Here is a 17782-nt window from a genome sequence, read left to right on the forward strand (position 1 = left end):
TTTTCAATTGCAGGCCATTAGCTACTTTTAGATTGTGAGTTTGGCCCATGTGCAATTTCAGTTTGAGACCACTGACTTAGGGCCCCCTTATAACACAGAGGTTTGTTGAAAAAATTTTACAACCTGTTTTGTTGCTATTCCTTTCCTGCTCTGCTAGGCATACTTTTAAAAAAGATGTCTGGCCACACAAAGCATGCATTTCTATTAATTGTTTTGTGCTCGCCAAATATTTTCTTGGCTAGATCATTAGACCTATCTCCATGCAGCATATTTTGGGGTTCATGGGAAAACACTCTAATTAATCCAGAATGTTAGCAAATTATAACCTGATAGCTAGCAAGAAATTTCATGGAACACCATCTGCTGCTATGAATAGATGTGTCAAGAGATGCACTTACTAATGCCTTATTGAATTACTCATTTTGTATAGTTCTTCTTAAATAAAGGATCCACTTTTTCTGGAACTAATCTTTTCTATTATTCTGCCATTAAGTGCACATATATGTGTACCAAATTTTGTCACAACTCGAAAACTCCTTGGTATGTCAATCGTGTTTTAGAATGCATACATGGAAAATATGAAACTCATAAAAGAATTTTTACAGCATATATAACAGATTAGAAATTATACTTACTCCACAGGATAAATATTTGCACTTTAATAAAATAAATGGAATAGAACACAATACATTTTCTTCCAAAAATATCCTTCATAAAATAACTGAAGTTTTAGCTGTCCTTTAGAAGAATACCTTCGGCCATCATTACATTCAATTAACAACCTGTATCCCCCAAATAAATTTATTAAAAAGTATTATTTGGTTTCAAGAAAAATAAGAATTGCAGTTTTAAAAAATTTAAGCATTTCTAATCATAAAAATTTCAATGATGTTCTTTCAATTACTTAAAGCATATTTTAGACTTCACTCCCAAACTGGCATGAATTCTTTGAGCATTATAATTAATTCATAAATATATACATGGAATAAATTTGTAATTCAAAATAAAACATAAAATAATACATAAAATTATTTATGAGGCTACACAACATTTAGGTGAATATGGAAAAAGATTAAAAAGGAGGATATGGAATATTTACTAATTTATCATCAACTGGTAGTTGATAATAGCTTATATACTTCTTTTTCATTTCTTCATAAGCCATAAACTGTAGAGCTCCATGAGAAACCCCAAACATTCCAGGGACAAGACCCTAAATATAAGAAACCATTTTATTAATATTTGCTATTACATATTTTTAAAAATTCAATTTTTTAAAGATTTTTGTCGATATTGCATTTGTCTTTCACTTCCAAGCAGTCACTCCTAATAACACTGATAAAAGTGAGGTTTGGAGCCCAAACTCCACTGACATGGTATGTGCGAAGGAATAAATGTTACTGAACTTATTAATGATGCATAGCGTACAAAATTTAAAACGTAATGCTACAAGAATTTTCTTTATGCATACAGAGCAGAAAAACAACTTGTTGAATTGGTTATTGCGTTAATATTTGATGATTTACTTTTCATTTTATACCAGTAATTAAGCAATACAGTAAAGATAAAAATTTACAATTTAAGGCATTTTTAATCTTAGACAATGTTTCAGGACACCCAAAAATCTCTGTAGAATTTATACCTGGACATCAATGTTGTGTTTTCTTTCCCAATACTATCTGCCTCATAGAACCCATGGATCAAACACTGATAGCTACTTTTAAACTCTATTATATTAGTACAATAATGAATCAGGCCATCAAGGCAACTAGTAAGGAATTTGGCCCACATTTTAGAGATTTTTGGAAGACTATAATATATGCAATGCAATAAACAATACTGAAGACTTGAGAACCAAAATAAAAACATCAACAAATAAAAAGCTTCAGGAAACAATTATACCCACAAATTATGAGTGATTTTATAAATTCCCAGGTAATTCCAGAAACTAACATAGATGAAGTCATTAGCAGACTTGCCAACCTAAGACACTCAAAAATCAGGAGATTTTTTGGTACTATTCTGTTTTGAGGACCGTAAAATATTGCAGCGAAAATGTATACACAAAAGCGCCAAATCTAACAAACGCGCCCATTTAACAGCGCGCCAAATCTAGCGTACGCGATGATTTCAGGTTGCGTAAGTTTATATAAGTGTATATAGTTCTATATTCCTTATGACGTCATTGAAATACTAGTTTAATTTTTAAATCCTTTTTTGATATCCTTTGGATTCAACAATTTGGGAATTGCCCGTGACGAAAAGTCTGCAATAGAATTTCGAGTAAAGTGCAGAATCACCCACTGCTTGACGCTTTTTTAAGAATTGCACATACTCGGTATCCATGTACACATCGACCTATTTTCATTTTAAAAAAAATCCCAGAATTGCACAAAAATGGCACTGTGCACACCCTTGACTTTATCTATGTACACATCGACCTATTTTCACATAAAAAGTAAAAGAAAATTGACAAAAATCCAATTGTTTTTGCCCTTGTAAAAAGCGGCAAACAAATAAGTGGGCGATTCTGCACTTTACCGAGAACTTTTTCATAGAAAAGGTATCATTCATTATAGAAAATTATGTTTGAACAACCAACAAGGTGAAATTATGCTTGATAACTCGGTAGCAAAATAGCAATGCAGGCATCCATTCAGTTATGTTTAGCAATTTTTATATAAATCATAAAAATGATCTGAAATAGTTATTTATTCTTATGCTTCCATTCAATCATGTTTAGCTTTTCTTGTATAAATTATAATAATAAAAAAGTATTATACAAAATTAACATTTCATCTAAATTAAAACATCCATCTTAGATAGTTATTTACTATTATACTTCCTTTCTTGCGTTAGGGTTGCCACAATTATTTTTGGCAGCACTGGCATCAAGAATAGTTTGGCGAATTTTTATGGCCCTCAAAACTGAATAGTACCGATTTTTTTAATAGAAATCAGGAGATTTTTCTCAATGACTAAACGACTTTTCAAATGATAAAAGTATATTTTTTAATAACGAATTAACTTTAAACAAATATCTGAAAGTTCAGTTATTAATTCTTAAACGCAAACAGTAGAAAAATACTTACCTGTAGAAAACATTTTTATTATTTGCATCTTTTAACAAAAAATAATATTTTAATCAGTTTTCATGCAAATACTATTAACAGTGACAGATTTTAGAACTCCTCTCAAGATAATAATAAATACCAACAATGTTCGTCGACATTTATTGGTAAAGAAGCTGCTCCTTTTTCTGCAACTGCTAAGCAATTATCCAGATAAATTGCATTTTCGTTTAAAATTTTATTAATTAGCTGTACTATATTAAAACCTGTTAAATGTCCTTCTAAGTTGGGAACAGAAAGTAAACTACACTCAATTTCTGAAGAAACTGGATTAAAATAAAAAACAACAATTGGATACAATTTTGAATCGGTATTATTGTTTCCATCCGTAGAGATGCAAAATGGAGCTGCTTTGTCTTCTGCCTCGCTACAAAACCTCTAACATCACCAAGTTCCAAAATGGATGCACAACTTTAAAGTTGAATTTATTCTCTACTTTTTATTCTCCCATTGTCATTCCCATGTATTTCACACCATAGAAAGTTTCACATGTTCGCTTATTCAATTCATTAGAGTCGGGGGCTTATTAGTAAGCCTTAATTTTCTAATTTTAAAGCTGACCTTTTTTTACTATTATTGCATAGTTATCTTTCTCCAGCATATTATATTTTTAAGTGTCCAAATTTTCAAACACCTTCAGTTTTCAAAAAGTTGGAATACAACAAAAACTGCTAAAAATGCATGCATATAATGGAAATTTCATTTAGATCACTGAAAGTGTTTTTTTTTTTTTTTTTTTTTTTTTTTTGAGGGGGGGGGCAAATGATTGAGAACTACACTGAAAAGTCTGAAATCTAGACATCCAATATTTGGAATGATTTAAATCCAGACTTCCAAGCATTTTCCTCCTGAATGCTTTATGCATGTTTTACATTTTTTCATAACAAAACATGCAGACAGTCTCAATTCTTAATTTCACTTTGGCACTTATAAATCTCCTCCATATGAAAGAAACAATTATTGATTAGCATAAATCAATATCACCAATAACTTAACTCCTCCATTGCCACCTTTCTGTTTGGCATATATCTCAAACTGAAGCATTCTACATTGAATATTGTTGATTTTACACCTATTGAATAATCTGCTTTCAACACCACATACTATCAACATACAGCAGCTTGAGAAAGGACAGCAATGTTTAAGTCCCCCTCCCCCCCTTTTTTTAGTAAAAGATTAGTAACGGAATACCAAACAGCACAGTAACCTTTTACGTTGACTTTATGCTTGGCTATGATTACAGACTTTCACTAAATGCACTGCGAAGTGTTGAGTACATTGGTGAAGATAAATTTAACCTAAATTTCTTTTCACATGCAAAAAAACAGATTTTATTAATGATACTCTCAGCTGAATGAAAACATTTAGTGCTGTCTAAATTAAGAACAATTGATTTGTTATTCAGACAAGCCCAGAACTGTGCACCAAGCGGCATAATTTCGGGTAGGCAAAATCCTTAGGATATCAAGAAACATTAATCAACAGAATTAAGGGATGGCAAAATCTTTACAATTTACAGAAGGCACTGTAACACAAAAGATGGCAAAGATTTTAGAATTTAGGGAGGGGCTTGGCAGCAGAAAGGTCCCACAGAGCCAGGCAAAAATGTCACCAGTCCAACCACAAAATGACTAGCAGTAACACTGGGTATGCTTTAAGTACATGTGGTAATTTATTTATTTGGGATACAAATGAGCCTTAAACAAGTGCAGAAAATAGACATAAGTATAATAAATAAACTATTATAATTCAAGCTTAATTTAGTCAGCATGCGAAAGAAACGACACAATTTATTGGAACAACATGTCTTCAGTTACCAATCTCATGATATATTGCCAGAAGAGCATAGCAGACACTAATTAACTTTTATTATGACAATCACCAATTTGAAGGTTTTCAGGTACTACAAACAAAAAGTGAAATTTTCCAATTAATGAAATTTATGAAGAAACATGGAGAAGTAATAAATGATCATATAACATTGATTGCAATAACAATGTCCAATCATCAGTTAACCAATGGACAGAATTTGTAGGACAATTTGAAATCGAGAAAACATTTATATTTATTCATATGTTGTATTAAATAAAATCTGTGACAGGATATTTCTGACATATATTATTTGAGGTAAGTCAACATTTATATTCGCTAAAACTGATTATTTTATAAAATGTTTAAGGAAAATATAAAGTTTAAAAATTAATTCTGATAACTACTACATGAGCACGCCTCTCATAATGTATCAAAAATTGGAGCAATTGTGCAATAAATTTATGTCCATTTTTTTTTTTTTTCAAACTTAGGCAGCAATATAACATGAATTGTCTGTCCCCACAAGGCAATGCATCCAGCTACCGCACCATCCTGAGAGAGCAGTTCGGTGAATCAGGTGACAGTTCTGAACCAGTGCTTGACTATATGCCTAATCAGGCTCACACTGGTCTTCATCGGACAGCACCAGACTGCCACTTACTTTCACTGTTAAAATATCTACCCAAGCAACTTACAAAACTTAACTGTTAATTTATAGTCATGTCCAAAAGTTAAGCAATAAAGTGGAAAAAAAAGGATAAAAAGAAAAGTATTTATTCTAACTCTTTGAAACTTTCACATATGATGGATGTAATAAAAAAAACTAGCAATGGGAAATATGTGGCTGGTACATCGTGCAGCTATACCACAGGTCCGGGATTCAATTCCCGGGCTGGGCAAGGTTGACTAAGCCTTTCATCTCTTGAATGGGTTGATAAAATGAGTACCAAGTTCACTTAGGGACTAAACATCGGGGTTCCTGCGACAAGCTGACCACTTGCCCAGGGCATATGCTAATCACTCCAAGGCCCAAGGTCAAGAAAGCAGATTTTGGGACACTGCAGGCCGTGGCCCACTAGGGCTGTTGCTGTTGAGTTTAGTTTTTAGTTTTAGCAATAGGAAATATAAAGAAAATGACCATTAAACGACAGTGGTAAAGAGGTCTGTCTATATATAGAACATGATATCTTCTGCAGGAAACACGTGCCCAACAGCATCAATTTATGCCAAGAATTTATGGCAATTCAGGATATTTCTGCTCATTTATGCAGAAGCATTCTTAGCTCACACTTTCTGTCCATGACTCCTCTCAGGAGGCAGTCATGGACAGAAATTAATTGTATTCCATACATGTTCAATGGGGTACAATATCAGTAATCCTGATGGCCATTCTATAAAAAGCAGTATTCCCGATTCTAACAGGCAACAATGATAGCCCCAGAAAACTTGTGTAGCATTATTCATAAAAATATTTAAACATAAACGACTGGTCATCTTGTGTACAATTGACTTGTATGCACGCATGTAAACAGTTTTCAGATACAGCTCTTCTTAACACTACAGAGTTGAAAGCAAGCTGATGAGCAGAAAACAAGCTGGATGAGCAGTGACAGAAATCTAGTATTGTGACGGCATATACAGAATGTGATCATTCTCAACAAAAATGACCACTGGCCATCCAATTACTGATATAGTTGCTTCACTCCAATACCACACCCATAGGTAACACGATAGAAAAATTTACTTTTAGGGCTCTGACTACACCCCGCCCCTTTCAAGACATCCTTTTCCCCCAAACCAGCCCCTTTCAAGACATCATTTTTCTCCCCAAACATTTACCATTACTTACACGATGTTATTTCACAAAATTCAACCCATTCTGACTTTCTTCCTAAAATCTGTAGTGCAAAGACACAGACTTTACGCGCGCACACACACACACACACACACAAAAAAGTTGTTTTTATAGTAACATGTTTCTTAGTTATAAAATGGCTTGCAAAATGTTTCCTGCAGGCTATTAGGCACACATGCACATCTTACATATATACGCATATTCAGCTATGAAACTAACAATGGCTATAATGCTGTTTTTATAGCTGAACATACTATTTCCATTTGTTGCTTTTATGAAGACCAATATAAATTAAAACCCTACAGGCTGTAAAACAGAATTGAAATTAAGATACAATAAGATATTTAAAATTTTAAAAATATGTCGGAATATTTTCAAAAATAAATTACATTTGGGGGGGGGTAAGAAGAAGGCAATCAAAAACAAAATTTACCTTATACATGCCGGGAATACCCTCATGTCTATATACTTTCACTAGAGCATCTAGCATCCCAGTATAATGTTTGGATGGTGGCAAGCCTACAGTTGTAGAATACTGTAAACACATTCTTGTTTTGACCACCCATATTGGATTAGTAATAAAAAGTGTAATTACACCTAAAAAAAAATAAGATTTCATATTAGAAAAACAACTATTTAATTTTACCATCAAGCATCAATGCATTATAATAAATGATACATATGGTTATTTTTACACACAATACTATACTGCAAAACAAATATTTAAGTATAACAGTGTTAAATATATTTGATATACCTCCTGTCTGTCAGGAACTGAAGTAAGATTTAGCACGTTACGCTTTTAAACTGGTAGCCAATATTATATTAGACTTTACACAAAAACTGTTTTTACAATGCTTCCTCAAATACATACAGAAATATATAGAAAATCTCAGACAAAGCAAACACTAAATGTGATTAATTATAAGCTGATTTAATGGCTTTTATCACTTATGCTGGCAAAAACATTTTAAATAAAGAAGAATTTATCACAAATACATAGAGCTGAAATCAATACTTAATTTTTTGTCAAAAGAAGAACTAAATGTTGCAAAATTTTATAGTTTTTTCTCATTTTTTCTAATTAAATTCCTGTTATGAAAGTAATATGACAACTTTTTAACACCTTGAGTGAGTGAGATTATTTACACAAAATCAAAGATGATTATAATGGGCCAACTGAGAGTATGATATAATTTGATGACTTCAAAGTAAATTATTACTAAATAAAATAGGAAGGTGGACAAATGTACCAAATCCAGAGGATGAAGTCACATGAAAACAAGGTAAAAGCACACAAGTGGTAAACATTAAAATACAATTTTCTAAATTAGATTAGATAGTAAAAGCCAGTCTCTTTTAAATAATAAAATTAATTACAGATGATCCCTCTTCCAATTAAACGGTTGAAAGGTAAGTCACAGCTATTAAAATATTTCTGACGAAGACTATTAAAACATGAACACTCAATTAAAATATGATGGACTGATAAACAAACATTACAATTTAAACAAACAGGCTCATTCTCAGCTTTCAAAAGGTAGTTATGTGTCACTCTAGTGTGACCAATTCTAAGGTGAGTCACAAGAACTTCCTCCTTACGATTTCTAGTAGAACCCCAAAGCTCAAGTCTAGGCTTTAAACTTCTCAACTTGTTATGAATCTGAATGTACCAAAGTCGCTGCCATTTTCTTACAATTCTCTCTCTGACGACAGTACAGATATCTCTAAAAGAGATGAGGTGACTGGATAGTTTAAAAGCAGATTTCACTGTGATACCTGCCTGTTCATTACCCTTTATGCAGATGCCCGGGGACCCAGCAGTACAAGATTTCATATCCACGACTCGTTAAGTGTACATTTAACTTGAGAACGTTAACTATTACCAGTTCCTTAGTGTTGCAGACGGCTTCTAACTCCTTCTGAGTACTACACAAGTTTGAATTATAAACTTTTTCTGACAAGAGTTTTGAGATGTACAAAAGACCAAAATATATTGCAGTTAGTTCAGATACTAAGACCGAAATGCATGGTGTAATATTTAACCTTGATACCTCATCTAAGTAGCAATAATAATGATTCCTATAAAATAAAACATGGAGGAAGATATGGTGAGTAAAAGAAAATTACATCAAGAAACTGTCATTTCTAAACATACTTCAAATTGTTTGTTCGCCTTATTAAAAGAAAGATGTTTTAAAGAATTCAAGCATCCGAGATGAAATCGGCAAAATAGTCATTTTTATGTTTCCGAGATAAATAATTTATGTAACTTGATATCACACAAGCAATTAAAATTTTATAAGATTCAAGCAAAATATTTTGAGACAAAATCTGATGTAAGCAAAATCTTAGGGTTTTGATATGCATAAATAAAAATTTGTCCATTTGTATTAACCCTAAACCTCAGCAGCCAAGTAAAATTTATGCATACACTTGATTCCACCCCTTCTTGTACCTAAATGACATATATATATATATTTTTAATATGCATGTTACTATCTCTTTCAGTTATTATTACACAACAATGAATGTTTCTACTAGGAATATTTTAATACACAAAGTTTTTAACAAGCAATTCCGGAAATACACATGCTCTGTCATAAAATTTACAACAGTTTGGGAATATTTTTACCCCCAACTTTAGTATTTTAGGATTAATAAACACAGATTCAGATAAGTATTTTAATTTGTTATTATCTATTCCAAATATCATTAAAAATAATGTCTTTTATAGCTTTTTTTTTTTTTTTTTTTTTTTTGGTGTGTGTGTGTGTGTACTAAGCTTTCAGTAAAGAATTTATGTGAATAAATCTGTTTCAAGCTGCAAAATTTACAATGCTTTATTCTCGGTTGATCTTTACATTATGGTAACTTGGCGTTTTTTTGGCGAAAATTTGGCGACCAACTCTCCTACAGCAACCCTCTATTTTTTTTTTTCCCGCCGCCATTTTGTCTTCACGAAGTAAAGACATGTTTCTTTTCTTTTTATCTACTGAACACTTCTTCCAACAATCTACTAGCCGAATTACACTTATGCTAGAAATTTTATCTAACAAAACTGCTTAATCATGATAAATATTCACTGCAAAATTGGGAAAAAGTGCACAATACCATACTCCTTACGCGTTTTTCAAAATAACACATACACATAAACCATGTACACGCCGACTTATTTTTACTTAAAAAAACATCCCAGAATTGCACAAAAATGGCATTGCGCACACTCTTCACTATATCCATGTACACTGCTTTTTTCTCATAAATTAGAAAAATTTCACGAAAATACATGACAATTTTCTCAATCTTTAAACCCGGTAAAAAGAACATATATGAAATTACCTGATCGCGAAAAAGTATTTACCCTTTCCAAATATGAACATTTCCACATATAAAATAAATAAAATATCCAAAAACTTTTACCTCTAAATCATCTATTACATTATACACGTCACCAACGAATTCATACCGCAAGCATTACAAATACTTAGTATCAAATATTTAAATTATTTCCATGCACGTTTACTTCAACTTAAACGTGTACCAAATTCCTACAAACATAAAATTCACAAAATAACTATCATTTAATTAAAATATCACTAAACCATGTACACGTCGACTTATTTTTACTTAAAAAAAAATCCCAGAATTGCACAAAAATGGCATTGCGCACACTCTTCACTATATCCATGTACACTGCTTTTTTCTCATAAATTAGAAAAATTTCACGAAAATACATGACAATTTTCTCAATCTTTAAACCCGGTAAAAAGAACATATATGAAATTACCTGATCGCGAAAAAGTATTTACCCTTTCCAAATATGAACATTTCCACATATAAAATAAATAAAATATCCAAAAACTTTTACCTCTAAATCATCTATTACATTATACACGTCACCAACGAATTCATACCGCAAGCATTACAAATACTTAGTATCAAATATTTTAAATTATTTCCATGCATGTTTACTTCAACTTAAACGTGTACCAAATTCCTACAAACATAAAATTCACAAAATAACTATCATTTAATTAAAATATCACTAAACCATGTACACGTCGACTTATTTTTACTTAAAAAAACATCCCAGAATTGCACAAAAATGGCATTGCGCACACTCTTCACTATATCCATGTACACTGCTTTTTTCTCATAAATTAGAAAAATTTCACGAAAATACATGACAATTTTCTCAATCTTTAAACCCAGTAAAAAGAACATATATGAAATTACCTGATCGCAAAAAAGTATTTACCCTTTCCAAATATGAACATTTCCACATATAAAATAAATAAAATATCCAAAAACTTTTACCTCTAAATCATCTATTACATTATACACGTCACCAACGAATTCATACCACAAGCATTACAAATACTTAGTATCAAATATTTAAATTATTTCCATGCACGTTTACTTCAACTTAAACGTATACCAAATTCCTACAAACATAAAATTCACAAAATAACTATCATTTAATTAAAATATCACTAAACCATGTACACGTCGACTTATTTTTACTTAAAAAACATCCCAGAATTGCACAAAAATGGCATTGCGCACACTCTTCACTATATCCATGTACACTGCTTTTTTCTCATAAATTAGAAAAATTTCACGAAAATACATGACAATTTTCTCTATCTTTAAACCCGGTAAAAAGAACATATATGAAATTACCTGATCGCGAAAAAGTAATGAACATTTCCACATATAAAATAAATAAAATATCCAAAAACTTTTACCTCTAAATCATCTATTACATTATACACGTCACCAACGAATTCATACCGCAACCATTTACAAATACTTAGTGTCAGATATTTAAATTATTTCCATGCACGTTTACTTCAACTAAAACGTATACCAAATTCCTACAAACATAAAATTCACAAAATAACTATCATTTAATTAAAATATAATTAAATTCAAAAACACTACTTAAAATATAAATGAGCACATACATTAAATTAATACATACATAAATACCCATTTCGAATTCACTTTAGTTACGGCCATGGGATCCAAAAATTCACGAACACTGTTTCACACAACACAGAATAAAGCCAAATACAAAATTTCCAGATTTTTTCCCGATTTCCCCCCTTTTCCGATTAAAAAACCGTAATTCGTCCATTAATATCACATGACATATCCCATGATCTCTCATTCTCTCATTTCCCTCACACAAAATAATGCGTAATCGGAACTGAGTACTGCTCACATTATTACCAAAGTGCCAGGTAGTAACCTTTATCGCCTCCAAAATGTCGCCAAACTACCAGTTACCATATTGTAAAGATCAACCGACAGATTCTTGCGTGACTTGCTGTCATCAAATAAACCAAACCAAACACAAACCAATTAACTGAAATTTGACTGTACCCGTAAATTGAAGTCAACTGGAACTCGCACAAAAATTAGGTTCTGAGATTGCTTACGATACACACGGAAACGGAATCACTGTTTGAATGATCTGCTGTATAGATCTGTTAATGGAGGAGGTGAGAGAAATCGCAGAGAGAGCGAAAGCATTCCCAAGTAATATCTTCTTTTGTTCTAGGTCATGCTGAGAGATTCTTTCAAGGCCGTTCTTTCTTTCACAGAGACGATGCAATAACTTAAATACTTTTCGAGAATTTTATGATTTAAAAAAAAAAAAGAGAGAAAGAAGGTTGTTATGTAGCACATCATTTCTTCATGAAAACAAACAACAATGCAGGTTTGTCAAATGCCAGGATGAACTACTAGTACACAACAATTGTGTGAAAAGAGAATTTGGTACATGAACTTTGAAGACTGATAAGGTAAATTACTTTTTTTTTCCTTAGAAAACAATTCTTTCAGAATGATGCAAAAACTAGATTGTATCGAGTTCTGGAAAACGTAGCTTTATTCAGAAAATTGGCAACATAAAACCCGATTTTTACACTTTCAGCGATTCAAAAAAAAAGGGGGAGGACATAGTTTTGCGTTAATACAAAGATAAGAAACTCATTTTTTAACAAATTCCAGCAAACCTGCTCAATCGTAATTGTCGGCATTTATTACTATGACATTTGAACTTACTTTTTCTAAAATATCGTCTGCTTAGAAATAGAATTTCATATCAGTTAATCGTTTGCTTTAATCCAGAAAATATCTACTGTCATGTCTCCAAAAGCTGAGCAAAGAATAAAAATAAAGCTTTGCTGTGAAGCGAGAATAAACGCAGACTTTTTTAAACAAATAGTGACTGGAAATAAGCATTTTACTGGTGATTTGGAGACTATTTTCCTTAGGTTTCCATTTGGTACGAATTTAGACCTAAAACGTTTCAGGCACATTGTGGAGCTATAAAAAAGGAAGTCTTGTTGGCATATAAAGAAATAAATAAAATCTGAAAGCTTTCAGATTTTACATTTACGCCCAAAGGAGCGGTTTTTTTTTTAACGTTTTGTGGGTTACCTTTATTTATTAAATATCATGTTCTTCGCACTTAAACCATAAAATTCAGTTTAAGAGCAATATCACAAAATAATTTTAAAAAATCTGATGTGTACACCACATGACTTCCTTGTATTGGAATATTAAATTATACGCATTTTTTCTTGCATTTCATTTAAACTTATTGGATTGAATTAAATCTACTTCGCCAACAGCGCATAAACCACAATAAAATAAATGCATTCTTTAAAATTCACTCTAGTATTTGTTTACCATAGCGACACTCTGGCACTAGATTCACTTAACAGTATTAATAATTATATAACAGTTAACTTATATAATAATTATGTAACTGAAACTAAGTTAACTGTTATATAATCCAATAATTATATAACAGTTAACTTATGTATTTCGTTCATATTATAACTCATAATGCACAAAATTTATATCATTTAAAGAAAAGAATTATCTAATCGTTGCCACATGTTCTATTCAAATACTATAATAAAGCTAGAATGATGTATAAAAGAAATTTAGCAAACAAACAAAAAAAAAAAACAGTTTTTCACAGATGATTGAGTATTTCTTATTTAATTAATTCAGTTCTCCCTTCGCGAGAAGGCAAAAATACATAAAAACTCAAAATATCTATATTAAAAATTACGAAGTAAATCTCAAACACTTATTTCCTCGAAAAAATTCCAGAAAGAATTAAGCATGATTTAATTGGCAATAATAAATGAATGCGTTATCTTTGTTGTTGCGAAGCTAAGTTTCTCTAGATTGGCAACAAATCCACTAGTCTCCTGTTTCAAATGTAAACATCAATGGCCACCATTAAAAACAGGCTTAGCGGCAATTAAACAACTTTAAAATTGCTGATAATTCTAAAAATATTGCACACAGATTTACTAAAGGCATAAAATCCTTAACCGGAAGATAAAAACAACATAATTCAATCATTTTTAAAGCAAAAAATGTACAATTTACAAACATATAAGAGTAAAGAAACTTAGATTACTGAGCCGGGTAACAGAGTGGATATATATATAAATATATTTATATACGTTTGGTGAGGCCAATTGCAGCCAAAATACGAGGTGCACATCTACATGTTATAGCAGTCCTATATACAAAATTTCAACGTTCTGAGGCTACTCGTTTTTGAGTTATGCGAGATACGTACATACGTACCTACATACGTTCGTACAGACTCCACGAAAAATTCTCTTTAGAATTAATTTTAAAGCAGTTTTATAGTTTTTTTGAAGGAAAAAGAGTATTTTATTCGGTCCTTACGTACAGATATCACGCAAAAACATCTTTAAATTGCATTCGATAGCGGTCAAAATGGATATTTTCGTTGAAATATGCTACCTGAAACTTTTCGCGATTACAATACTTCCTTTTTACTTCGTACAAGGAAGTAGAAACATCCCAGAATTGCACAAAAATGGCATTGTGCACACTCTTGACTTTATCCATGTACACTGCTAAAGTCTTAGCTAGTAACCTTTATCGCCTTACCAAAATGTTGCCAAACTACCTGTTACCATATTCCAAAGATTAGCCCAAAATATATGCAATACTTCACATATTCATATAGCAATACTCATATAACAGTACAGCAAATTAATTAATGAAACTATTAGTAAAAATCAGAATTAAAATATACCTTTGCCAAAAAAATCTGCTAGTACAATAAGTGATTAGGTACAAACTGTGCTCTGAAATGCCAGTCTGCTAATTTAATGTGATTTTTTAAACTATTATGTGGCACTGTATGAAATGTAGGAAAATAATAATACATTTGGTTAATCTTTGGATTATGGTAACTTGGTGATTTTTTGGCGAAAATATGGTACAGCAACCTGCTAGTTTTTGTTTGGACGCCATTTTGTTTTCTCGAAGTAAAGGCATTTTTTTTTTTTTTTTTTTTTAAACTCAACATTTCCAACATTTTTTTCCAACAATCTGCTAGCCGAATTACGCTTATGCTAGAACTTTTATGGAATAAAAGTGCTTAATCATGACGAAGATTAGGTGCGAAATTGGGACAAAGTGCAGAATCGACCACTGCTTGCCGTGTTAAATTGCATTCACATACATTGTGTATGTGCACTGAGTTGCACATACACGGTATCATCCATGTACACGTCGACATATTTTCACTTAAAAAACATCCTAGAATTGCACAAAAATGGCATTGCGCACACTCTTGACTATTTATCCATATACACTGCTAAAGTCCTAGCTAGTAACCTTTATTGCTTTACCAAAATGTCGCCAAACTACCTGTTACCATATTCCAAAGATTAGCCATACATTTTTCTGCACTAACCTAAAAAATTATCATTTCTAAATGTATAAAAAATGGTTTATTAGCAATACAAATAATTCAAATTACTCATAATGAATAGAACAGATATATTAACTGTAAAGTAAATAAATTTACACAATATAATATTTCAGCAGTTCTAGAAACACAAATGCTACAAAATGAGCAAACCTGCTTCAGCAGCTGCTAACATATGACTTCCAGCACTTAAAGTCTTCTTAGTATTGCCATCTAACATCCAAGTTTTGATTGCATTGTAACTGTAAAAACCAAACAAATACATAAAGCAACACACCAATAATACATTCAACACAGATTTTTTTTTAAACTCTTTATCATTTGCACAAAAAAATGTCTCTTCTAATTAACGTAATTTCCGGAAGAAAGGCTGCATAAGTGTAAATGCCACACTCGAGAAAAATGGTGGAGGGGGAACTAAAATTACACAGAAACGCCAAAATAAATTCAGTTGCACATGACATTGCTGTAGACCTTATTGATGCAAAATTTTGACCTATTCCTGATATATGACATATCAGTTAAGAAAAATGCATGAAATGAAACCATAACTCAAAAATAAATTATGGGCAAGAAATTTTGAAAATACACACTTATGTTCATGAATAAACTTAAATTTATGCACTAAAGAATATTTGTATTACTCACTAATATTTGCATTACTACCACTAATATTTGTATTACTCATATTATAAAAAATATCACAACAACGAGATATTAAATGACAAATGGAAATTTTAAATTTTACATACAAAGCAAATTGCCCATCATATGAAGCCATATAAATCTGATTCTTCACTATCTGAATTAAAAAAATTTAACAAATTCTGATCTAAATTTCAGCTTCTTTGAACACTGTTGTTATTGATGATGTTTTCACCGATTTCCCTTTCTACCCACTTTGCAACTTCTTCATAAGATGCTCTATGCATTTTGCCACTTTTGGTATATGTATGCTAGCCTTCCCTCACCCAACACTCCCACTGCTTTTGGACTTCAGCTTTGAAGAATTTATTAACTGCTAAATCTAACCGTTGTAAGATTTTTGTCAAACCACCAGGAATTATTACTAAGGTCGTAGACAGTTTTTAAACATCTGGTTTTCACTGACTCAAGTACATGAGAACGCATGGAATCCATTATCAACAACCCTTTCGGTTGGAAAAAAGATCCTTTACGACACTGCCAAACTTTTTGTAGTCACTCATGCATCATTACTTCGCACATCCATTCATTCTCATTTGCACAAATAATTACGTCATTAGGAAAATCTCCCTTCGGAATAGTTTTCCTTTTAAAAATGATCATAGGCTTTAGCTCGCACAGTTTGCAGCACAAGCTAACACGAATATAGTTTTTGCACCAGTTTCATCAACAGTTCTGTTTGCATGAGAGTCAAAAGCTAACAGCGTTTCATCCATATTTATTATCTGTGATGGAAGAAGTTTTTGTTCATCAATAATATTTGTCACATATTTTAGAAAAGAAGCTTTTTTATCCAGCCAGTCCATTGGTTATTGTTGTCCAACTGTTGTTCCAGTTCGTATAGAAATATTTTTTCTTTTCGTAAATCTGTTACACCAGCAAGGTCCTCCTTTGAAATCATTATGTTCATTTTTTTCATCATAAATTTTGCTTGTAAGCAAATTTGTACAGTTGAAATTCCCATCCTCTTTCCTTGTTGCTTCTTTATCTGGTTTACAAGGTTGTCCTCTATATTTGGCCACCTTTACAGTACCACTTCTTTTGGCTCGTTTCTGTTGCGGCATATTTTTAAGTTCTTCTGTCGAATGCATCTCTTGTCCACTTCAAACTCTTGAACTGCTGCTCTGTTTTTAATTTGTTCAGCACATGAAATTACATTAAGCTTAAAACCAGCAGTGTAGCTTCTGTGCCATTTAGATGCCAATTTCAAAATTTTTCCGCTCCCTTCTTATTTAAAAACTATCCATGAAAAATTGATTCGTGCTGAAGTGAAAACACGTCAGAGTTCGTTACTGTAATGCAGGTGGAGTCGTGTCTGCCTCTGAAAAAAAATCACAGTAGATTTACAATACAAAAAAACAAGATAGGTCCCGGAAGATTCATCCAATGGCAGAGAAGAAGGACTATTTAAACTGATGAGAATGCTAATTTGAAAGAGGGAAGAATGTTATTGTTCCGAGATCCCATTTAGGGTGAATAAGGCATGTAGGT

At 31.8% G+C, this 17782-nt stretch overlaps 1 protein-coding gene across 2 annotated transcripts in view; it reads right to left on the reverse strand.

Moving 5' to 3' along the window:
- Positions 1 to 17782, reverse strand: part of LOC118203385 (solute carrier family 25 member 32-like) — a 50651-nt gene that overhangs the window by 21537 nt on the left and 11332 nt on the right. For both annotated transcript variants that reach the window (XM_035375668.2, XM_085807384.1), the window contains exons 3-5: positions 15740 to 15828; positions 7232 to 7395; positions 1100 to 1213 (exon numbers count right to left, since the gene is read on the reverse strand). In XM_035375668.2, the coding sequence (XP_035231559.1) occupies positions 1100 to 1213; positions 7232 to 7395; positions 15740 to 15828 (367 nt within the window). The remainder of the gene's footprint in view (positions 1 to 1099; positions 1214 to 7231; positions 7396 to 15739; positions 15829 to 17782) is intronic.

The sequence above is a fragment of the Stegodyphus dumicola genome, chromosome X1 (assembly GCF_044657685.1).
Source record: "Stegodyphus dumicola isolate Sdum_Otavi_A_Nest chromosome X1, ASM4465768v1".
NCBI classification, from domain to species: domain Eukaryota; kingdom Metazoa; phylum Arthropoda; class Arachnida; order Araneae; family Eresidae; genus Stegodyphus; species Stegodyphus dumicola.